Source organism: Solanum verrucosum, unplaced genomic scaffold, assembly GCF_900185275.1.
Source record: "Solanum verrucosum unplaced genomic scaffold, falcon-dt-bn FXZP01000252.1, whole genome shotgun sequence".
NCBI classification, from domain to species: domain Eukaryota; kingdom Viridiplantae; phylum Streptophyta; class Magnoliopsida; order Solanales; family Solanaceae; genus Solanum; species Solanum verrucosum.
Genome location: NW_026019988.1, coordinates 261,881 through 272,588, shown reverse-complemented (window position 1 = coordinate 272,588; position 10,708 = coordinate 261,881). Strand labels below are relative to the sequence as shown.

Genomic DNA, 10,708 nt, shown 5'->3' with positions numbered 1-10,708 from the left:
AATATCATCTAATCACTTGAGGAAAAAAACAAGTTTGAAAGTTACAACTCCATACATGTTTTTGCACACTTATAATTCATGCTTCACTTCTTGAAAATGATGTGTTTGATGTGATCTAATTGTTTTTAATTAGAGGACCTGAGTTTAAGCTTTGCACTCTTGGCAAAGAGCTTTTTCCCTTGAAAGGGTCTTATGTACGCAACATGAATTTAGGCAAAACCCTCTATAGTACCAAGGCTCGTAGGGTGTGCATGACTGGTGTAATCTCTTCATCTTTAACTAGAAGTGATATCGAATTCAAGCCTGTGAAACGGAGAAACCCTGTGAGTGCTTACGTACCCCTTTAAATTGCTCTTTCATAAAGCGATGATGGAACCCCCTAGTAAGGAGAGTTTCCATCTTGAATGAATCTTATACAGTGCGATAGATGTGATCCCTTCATGACTCCTTAACTATAAATGTCTCGGGTTTGATAGCCCTGCAAATTTCTAGTAGGACACACTTCTCCCTTTAAAAGGCCCTATGTACCAAGAATATCGATGAGATCTTCTTCATAATTAATGCATTAATTTATTTTTTTAAAAGAAAAAATAATTTCAAAATTTAAACTTAATGAGTTTAATATGGTCCTCCACAAAATATATTAGATTCAATTGAAAACCAATACATGTTAAGGAAACACATTGCACTTAAGTTTTTTTGGGCCAAGAAAATGAAATTTTAATAAAATGTCTATTTTTTCTTAACTTAGCCTTTCAAAAAGAAGGAAATAAACCATAAAATTTCATGATGCAAGTTGTACACTTTTTTTTGTTGTTGTTGACTTCTTGTTGCATATTTAGTAAAAAATAATAATACAACTAGTGTTTCTGAATTGGACCCAAATTGACTTATGACTCATAAATAGAACAATTGTTTGGCTAAAATGTAAACAATTGATAACATTGTAGTAACTATACTTCTTCTCCTTTTAGTGAGTTCATAAGAATATTAGTATTTGTGCATGAAAAGTGTGTCAAGAGTCTATCGAAAACAACATTTCTACCTCACACAAGGTAGATGTAAGGTTAAAAATGATGATGCACGATTAGAAGGTCGGTGCATAATTGGCTTGCCCCCTTCTTTTTTACTCCACTTAATCCTTTTGTGCGCCCCAACCACACTATCATACCATTAGTCATGATATGCGCCTAAATCACACATCATGTAATGCCACAAATGTTAGAACATTCTATTCAAGTAGAATATCCAATGTCCAAGTAGCATGAAATTTGTGATTGAAATAAACGATGAAAACAGTTGAAAAAAAGAATGGAAATGACACAAAAGCAATTAGCAACCAATGTGAAAATGAAGTCACTAAGTGGAGACCATGACAAGACCTAAAAGTGCAACTTATGCATCTCCAAAATACTTTTCAAAGAACAAGATTCTAATTGCAACTCAAAATCCACCATCCAACCACAACTCTAAGACCCCCCAACCCCCTCCCCCATGAAGGGACAATAAGATCATTCAACTCTTAATCACTAGTCTCAGGTTCGAGTCCTAAATGTGGAAAAATTTCTGATAGAGAGAGCTTACCCATACAATGAGCCTTAAACGACACAAATCCAAATCAATCGAGACTCAAATGCAGATACTGGACATAAGCTGGAAACCAAATAAATAAATAAATACAACTATGAAAGAAGAAAGATTTTAGACAAAGAGGAATGGGACATTTCAAAAGTTGAGAAGGAAAATAGTTGGTTGAAGTTAGTTAGTGCTCTTTGTAGGCCAAGCAATTGAGTTAGTTAAAGACTACTAATATACTAATTCTAAATGGACAAGTGTCACACTACTAAGTTGCCTATTTCTTGGACTTACATAAAGCTTAACATGCCGCCACGTGGATGTAACTGCACCTTGATGGATTTTTGACAATAATGCCATCCTAATATAAAGAAAGCCCACAGCTTTGGTCCAGTAGTAAGAGCATAACGTGTGATGTGTAAGTTAGACGCATGTCACTTATGTTGCTCCGACTCTTCTAGATGTCGACAAGTGCATATCACACTATTTAAAAGTAGTGCATTTTTTAAGGATCCTAAATAAAAGACGAGAGAATTTTGCCTTTATTTTGACTATCCTAGGCTAGTGGACTTGACGGACCACCTCAGAGGTCGGAAGAAGATTCTTGGAGACCACGGCAACCATTGCTGAAAGGGGTATGGGGGACAAGTGGTACCGCAACACGTTTGGCGTATCCGGAGAATTTTATTTTTTTGATAACTCCCCAATCAAACTCAAACTCAAACTCAAACTCAAGCTCAATGGTGGATAAAAATTAATAGTAATAAGGCAGTTATAACAGCAACAAGTGGACAAGCTGGGGTTGCTCAAATGTTAAACACCCTTCACCTCCAATACTAAGGTTGTAGGTTCGAGTCACCAAGGGAACAAATAGATAAGTAACAAGTAGTACACTTGTGTCAGTCAAGACTTGAAAACCTGGAAGACATAAAGCAAAAGGTTATGGTAAAAGACCAAGATAGTTGTGTAAGGTTTTCCTAGTGGTATAGCACTTGCATATGGCTCTAAGAAAGGCAGTTTGACGTACACTACAAGGTGGGGAATCGAACTCTCACCAATAAGGTGAATGCTCAAGTAACCAACCAATTGAGCCACTAAGATTTCCCCGTATGACTCTCTTTCTCATTAATGAAATACACTTTGCAAAGAAAGAAAGCTTCAAGGTTGTGTAACAATGCAGAAGAAAGATGCCCATCATCAATTAACAGACAATTGGATAGTGCAACAGATATTGTACTAGTCCATACAGATCCTTCTTTACATATTTGCATCAGAAATTTTAATCATCATATTTTCTTTATGATGCGGCGTTCGAGTTAACTTGTGCGCACCTCAACTATTCTACTGGTACCTTCTACCTTCTACCTCCCACCAGCCAAGTGCCGGGTAACTCCGTCTGCCAAAGCTTAGGCAGATAGGAAGAAATCACCTGATTTTTCGCCACCTCTAGGCTGAGCCTAAGACCTCATGGTTCACTTACTACCTCATTAACCATTAGGCCACACCTTGGGTGCACAAATTTTAACCATTATTTCATCTAATGAAATCATTAGTTTGTTAGGAAACAACATGTCTACAAATAATAAAAAAACTAAAGCAGTAAACCAAATTAACAGTGATAAGGAAAAGAAATAAAGGCTCCAACTTGGTAGGCAAATATTTCATTTCCTCTCCCTTCCTTTGTTAATCAGTATGGTCAGATGTAGTTGATGGATACTTATAGTTCAATGATTAAAATAAGTTGAGCACAAAAAGCTTCATACACCACTCTCTGGAATAGTCTAACCTGGTTCTACTTATAAACTTATTTGTTTACCTTACTAAAGCAACTTATAAACTCGCTGTTTAGAAAGGACAGACAGATTAATGACGTTCTTCTAGTAGCTACTGATGAGCATCTTCTATACGAGGAAGAGACGAGGCAATCCTGGACTTCTATGCAGGCTAGACATTGAGAAAGCATTCGACCATATCAATCTGCTGAGTCAAATGGATAAATTGGATCCATTTCTGTGTTTTTCAGTTAGCTTCTGCATTTATTAAATGGCAAACCTGAACGTCACTTCTCTTCCCAAAGGGGACTGAAGCAACGAAATTGACTCATTCTTCCTATGTTAATTTTGAGAAAGGGATGAACACTCTGAAGAGTTTTCAGAGCATCTTTTCCTACACTACCATAGAACATCAGAGTTATGAACTATCTTCCGAGACATCTTTGTAATACACAGGGTGATGCTCAGAACTGTAAAAGGAACTGCTTACAAGTTGGTCATAAAGTAATCTCACAAGGAACATAAAGAATTTGGACCAACGTCCCTACCAGCATTTTATGGATCTTATGGAAAGAGAGGAATCGAAGATGCTTTGAAGGGAGAGCTGTACCTTCCCCTAGCTTGAAACATAAATGGTTCTATCAACTTTCGTAGTCTCAGCTCAAAAATGAGTATGAAGTTGAGACACTGTTAGATTTCTTGCGTTCTTTGCAAAAGTAGTTAGATACCTCTTGTACTTATCCATCACTTATTGCTAATCTTCTATCAACAAAAAGACTTGCACACACTTGTCAGGAAAACAACTGTAATCAGTAACCTCAAAGAACCCCAAGCACGGCACCTCAAATACCCGAAAAATAACATAGTTGACGTTTCTCAGCAGCAAACGTTTAAAAGTTACAAAGATAATCCTGTAAAACAAGATTAAGAACAAGAACAACAGCTAAAACACTGCATATTATAGTACTTACAATGAATAATACATAATTTACATGAAAAACTGGACACTTAACTCCACCAGAAAGTTTCTACATTACAATCTCCTACAGTGCTAAGTATAACCCAAAATCAATAATACATATTCAAGATGAAGTACAATCAAAACTCCCTCATCATTTTCAATGTAAAATTGCACAAATTAATGAGTCTTCTCGCTGGCAAACCAACTGTGCACAGTGATTGAGAATTCCGAGTAATTCTAGGAATTAAATCTGACCTTTCTAGATTCTTGTCAAGATGTCCCAGCAGCAGATACCTTTAGCTTCTTGGGTAATGGATTCCCCCCAGACAATACCACGTAAGAGTAGAAGCAAAACATTGCAGCACTGTCATTTCAGACAGCAGAATTCAGATAATGATACACATCACAATGAATTTCAAGAAAAAAAGACATTACAATACCTCATGGCAGCATAAAAGCCAGTGGGAAATACTTTCCTTGTCTGCAAAAAAACTACAATCATCAATTTGAAATTGCAAGCCACTGAATAATCTAATAGAAGACTTTCAGAATACACGGAACTACCAGAGAGAAAGTCTGCATGTTTTTCCATAGAAGGATTGCAGCAAGCACTGCAGGGACATAGCAGTGAAGTCATTAATAATTGGAGAGACAGTATATATCGAATATCCACTAGGCTGGATGTATTGATGTCAACAACAACCAACTAAACAAAATGTTTTCATTTGCTTCAACAAATGTGGCAAGAAAGAGTGACAGATCAATCTCGAAATTGGTTGGCTTGAGGTAGGAAATTAGAAGCAAAAAAAAAAAAAAAAAAAAAAAGATCTTCAAATGGAAGATGGGAAAATACTTTCCTTCTTTCCGTTCTTTTTCCTTTTCAGAGCAAGGATTATTTCCTCCTAAAAGATGTTTCCATAGACTTAATATATTCATATAACTGGGTGGTTGAGGGCGGGAAGTTGTGAAATTGAGAGCTAGAAATATACATTATTAATTTATAGATGTCTGGTTCATTTCAAACAATCACGTAATTAATTTTACTAAAGTTCCATTTCCCATGTGTTTTTACATATCCGTTGTCTCATTCACAGAAAATATCTATCAACCGAATGATATACACATACAATTTGTCTTTCCTATCCCTGACTTCCCAAATTGACAAAATACTATTGTTCAACGAAAAGAACGAGTTACTGCTCAAAGAAAAGAATGTGAAAACATAAGGCTGACAAATAATGTTAACACTAAGATCAGATAAAAAAAGATCACACTCAAAGAAATTGTTCCCTTTTCATCAGCAAATTAAAGGAAGTCCAGCTGCACAGATAGCAATTAACTTACAGGAAACCAGCAAATACCTGCTTGACCCAGTATGAATGGCAAGCTAGATTTTCCTTGTCTCCAGACCCTCAAGCTAATGGTGCTGAAGGCCAGTAAAGCACCTCCAAAAAGAACACCATTACTTAAAGTCGCAGGGTTTCTTGAGAAAATAAAACCAACAATTCCCCCAGTGAAAACAAGACCACCTGTGATGAGGATCACTTAAGTACTTACTAATCATAATAATTACGTAGCTGCAAGAATTATAAACACCACTGTGATAAGAAATTATAGGTAAGACAGAAACATAATAGAAATATTTTCTGTCATTTTGATCTCCTTATTTATGTTACTTGACATCTTTCTGATAAATAAATGTTTCCACTTGATTTATGTGATTAGTGTGATTTATCTATCACAAAAGCAGTGAATATAATAGAAAGAAGGAGAGAGAAGAAACGTGCTAGATTGCTGAAGACATTATTCGTTCTTGAAAGAAGCACAGGAAGATTCAAAGCTAGTAACAGAGAGATATAGCTCAAGATAACACTCTTACATAGGCACCAGAATGATTAAAATATTTGCTGAATCTAATGATTAAGATTCTGAGAATCATTGGTTCCTGTGTAAAGTTAAGAACTTTATATAGCTAAAAGAAATGCAAGGGACTAATACCTTGATGTAGTTAACAAGGGAATGATTCTACCTTTTTGCCCTACCTATATCTATTGCATCACCAAACATCTATAGGATGCACAAGCTCCTAAATAATGAAGCAAATTTATTGGATCCAGTGACACATCGGGGATTCCACTAGGATAGGTCATTCAATAGAACTGATGCTTACAGTTACAGAAATGTGTTAGGGATATATACTGGTGTTCACAACATAATTATCAGATAAAGAAACAAATATGTACGCTTATGTGTTAGGGTGCGAACCTTCCCCCGACCCAGCTTAATGTGGGATGCTTTGTGCACAGGGCTGCCCCCTTTATAAGAAGTATACATAGCAAAAGAAGGAGTTGTAAAGAATGTTGCTCTCGACAAGAAGACACCTACCCTCTATCCAAGTAGTTATCCTAAGTACTGCAGAAGCAAAAGAAAAACAACAAGACATTTGCACTTTTAGGTAGTTTCCCCTCAAAAGCCCTTCCATTCCTCTCGATTTGAACTCCTAATGTAATAGTTGAAGGAATGCCCTAAAGCATATCCTAAGAATTGTTGGAAACATAATCTTCCTTTGTCTTTACTTTAATTGGTAACCATAGAGTATAAAGAGAAGGAGTTAAAAAAGGAACGCAAAACAAACAAAATAGACAGAGACAAATCTTTTCAAAGAATCATTAAAACCTCTAGAATAGAACTTATGTTTGGATAAGGAGTCAACCTAAAAAAAGGTAATTGGTAGACAAGGTGGAAAATACTGTTTCTAGTTTACACCATTTAAGTTTTAAGCATTATTCTGAAAAGTGCAACAAGTGAGAACACCTTGACAGAGAAAAGAATGGTTGGTGATATCAGGCACTAAACAAGCACTAGTTTCTACCTTTTTGAGGCAATACTCACCAAAGGGAATACCAAAACAGAAATCATGAATTTTGGCAGTCCCTTTTGAAGGACTGATGGAGTTTTCTTGCACTGACCCTTTCATTTCTTTTCCTGGAACAAGTTCGTCCGACTTTAAATTTGAATTTGATGAGCTTCCATTATGTGATTGTGATGCATCTCTAGTACAACCTAAAGTGTTCCTGTTTTCTAAATTGGATAAATCCGTTCCATGAGCATCATTTCTCACAACCACTACCTGAAGTCCATGACAAATGAAGATGTGTAAGTGCATGTACATTCCAGATAGAGTGCCGCTCACTCCACAAACCCAAATTTCAGCAAAATAATAGAAAGTCCAATACAAGTAGTATTAGAAAACTAAAATCATTATCAGTTTGGAAGTCAAATGCCAGATGTCAACCAATAAATCACCAAATTGTTTTAAAGAAACAAAAGAAAGGAAACAAATAAGGACGACAAATTAAAGATTTTATGCAGATAAATGGTTCCATCTTTAGTCGGCTTTGATATGATTTGTGAGCAAAAACATCTTCTATTACTAGTAGCCAGCTAGCCGCAAGAGAATATTGAAGTAAGTTGATAGAGAAACATCAACTTGGAGTTTGATACGTGAATAGTTAATGAATTTGATTTATTGCAAATCGTAGATGATGTATAGAATTCTGAGGTACACACAAGTTGGCCCAAACACTACCTATTTGTGTTAGGTTGAGAAAATGGAGCGGATGGAGGATTCGCACAACTAACTCACCTAAATTATAACTGATCCAACTAATTTGGAATGAAGGTATAGCTGATTGACATGACTCCTACATTAAACTCGAGCTTAATATTACAACAATGTATGCAATATTAAATTCAAGTCGGATCAATCAAAACAAAATAGGAGGGGTAATTGGAAACAGACAAGTATATGCTAATATTCTGCCTATTAACTACACAGGATAACCTGAAAAAATAAGTATTTTTTATTAATTTTTCAATGTCAAAATGTGGCTGGCAAAGAATTATTGTTAGACTCTAGAACTAAAACCCATTGAAAAACCACACTCAACCTTCATCGCAAATCATGAAAATAACACATCTTTACCAAAAAGATCAATTTTTTAATCAAATTAACATAACCCCACATCAAAAATTCATCACGTTCCTTCCTTTTTCTTCTGGGATTTCTTAAAATCCTTTCCTTTTATCTCTAACCAAACAAAAATAACCACACTCAACCTTCATTGCAACCCATTGAAAGACCACATTTTTACACAAAAAGATCAAACTTTTAACCAAATTAACAGCACCCCACATCAAAAGTTCATCAAATTCCTTCCTTTTTTCTTGAATTTCTTCAAATTATTTCCTTTTTTCTCCAAACAAACAAGAATAACCACACTTAACCTTCATTGGAAACCATGAAATGACCACATTTTTACAAAAAAAGATCAAACTTTTAACCAAATTAACATAACCACACATAAATAATTCATCAAATTCCTTCCTTCTTTTCATGGGATTTCATCAAATTCTTTCCTTTTATCTCCAAACAAACAAGAATAACAACCCTCAACCTTCATTGCAAACCATGAAAAGACCACATTTTGACCAAAAGATCAAAATTTAAACCAAATTAACATAACCCCACATCAAATATTCATCAAATTACTTCCCTTTTTTCTGGGATTTCTTCAAATTCTTTCCTTCTATCTCCAAACAAACAAAAACAAAAGCAAACACCAAATAAAAAACACTAATTTCTCAATTACAAAAAAAAACATAAATGAGAAATTCAAAACAAGATAACAAGTTAAGCAAAATTTGGGGAAAAAAGAGAAATAAAAAATAAGCAAATAAAATACAAAAAAAATAATTAAAAAGTAGGCACCTTCCGTGGAAGAGTAGAACAAGGATGGAGATGAGTGTGGAACAGAAATCTCCTATTGATGGAAGAGAAGCATGAGAGCTGAGAAATCGTTGATGACATTCTTGATTCACTTTGAATTAATTTTTTTAATTTTTTCAGAAAAATATCGGAATATTCAAAGTTGAGTTTTTATGAATTTGAGAAAGTGAGAAAAATGGTTCCTATTGTTCAGGAGACTGTGGGACTAAATGGGGCATATTTAATACTTTTGGTCCATTAATAGATAGTATAGTGTTTTTTTTTTTTTTAAAGAAAGAAGCATTGAAAAATACTCTTGAACTTGACGTAAATTATTAGTTTCGTTTTTTGATTTATTGACAACCTTAAAAACACTTTTCTACTTGATTAATTAAACTTAGATACACCTCCGATCTACCACGTTATAGCAAGTGGTCTCAAACTCTTGTACGTGCATGAGATTCTTAATAAGAAATCGAGAGAGGTGTTGGAAACACTCCTAATTTGACGAAAATTTAGGGGTGTATTTCACTCATGTTGCAAGATTGGCGGTGTGTTTAAGTTAGTTAGTCAAGTAAAGAGGTGTTTTTAAAGCTGTCAATAGTTCGGAGATGAAACTAATAATTTGAGCCGAGTTTAGGGGTATTTACAATACTTCTTAGCTAAATATTTATATAAGTATCATTCTTTTGCGAGTTTGGTCCTTGAAATATCCGATATTCACTAAACTATTACCAACTATCGTCAAATACCTGTTAGGATCATCAAACCATGCGCTTTGCTATCACTTGTTGGGTTCAAAATTAATCAGGACGTCATGCGTAAGTTTACAATTGCAAATCAAAATGGTGATAAATTATAAACAAAAACTTATACTAAAAATATAATATTATTATTTGGTTTAGCTAATCGGCTTATATATGAAAAACTAATAAAAAAATATTAAAACCGTTGAGAGAAAAATATCTGCATAAACAAAACTCTTTAAACGATTATATTGTGGATGTCATTGTGTTCTTGATATGAGAAAATGAGTCTTTAATTTACAGAGTTCCATATTTTCCCCCTTAGGAAAGAATAAACCAAATATGGAAAAAAAAATCATATTTTCCTTTCAGAAAAAATTAAAACATTTATGGTAATACTTTGATTTTCTCTAAGGAAAAATTAAAACTCAAATAAGGTAAAAATATTTTTAGGGCAAAACTCTAACAAATCTCCCTTTTCGACTAAATTTTTTTAACATAGCTTGATCTGTCTTATTTACTACATGATATATTTATTCTTCACATGGTCTTTATCACTGCTGTTTGTCACGGTTAGAAATAAAGTTTAAAATCTAAGGGATAAAAATATTTTATTTTTATTCTTAAAATTGCAGGAACAAGAAATGTTGAAAATATGGTTGGAACTTCTTCTACACATGTAGCTGGGTCATCAAATTGATTTGAAATCGTCTTGAATCTGTCTTCAATTTCGTTCAACTATTATTTCATTAAACCATGTGCTCTGATAGCACTGGTTGAGTTCGAAAGTAATCAGGACGTTATGCAAAAGCTTACAATTACAAATCAAGACGGTGATAAATTAGATGACAAAAACTTATACTATAAACATAATATTATTATATGC

At 34.4% G+C, this 10,708-nt stretch overlaps 1 protein-coding gene across 1 annotated transcript; it reads right to left on the bottom strand.

Moving 5' to 3' along the window:
• Positions 1-4,327: 4,327 nt before the first annotated feature.
• On the bottom strand, positions 4,328-9,215 carry LOC125818630 (protein FATTY ACID EXPORT 1, chloroplastic-like). Its single transcript, XM_049498136.1, has 6 exons — positions 9,080-9,215; positions 7,201-7,438; positions 5,670-5,837; positions 4,873-4,919; positions 4,749-4,789; positions 4,328-4,672 (listed from the first exon to the last, which is right to left on the bottom strand). The coding sequence occupies exons 1-6, from the start codon at positions 9,176-9,178 to the stop codon at positions 4,579-4,581; spliced, it is 687 nt and encodes a 228-aa protein (XP_049354093.1). The 5' UTR covers positions 9,179-9,215; the 3' UTR covers positions 4,328-4,578.
• Between the last annotated feature and the right edge of the window lie 1,493 nt (positions 9,216-10,708).

Coding starts and splice junctions, on each gene's coding strand:
- LOC125818630 (XM_049498136.1), bottom strand. CDS start 9,178: ATGTCATCAACGATTTCTCAGCTCTCATGCTTCTCTTCCATCAATAGG. Junction 7,439..9,079: donor GTTCTACTCTTCCACGGAAG/GTGCCTACTTTT, acceptor CATGGACTTCAG/GTAGTGGTTGTGAGAAATGA. Junction 4,920..5,669: donor ATTCATACTGGGTCAAGCAG/GTATTTGCTGGT, acceptor ATGTCCCTGCAG/TGCTTGCTGCAATCCTTCTA.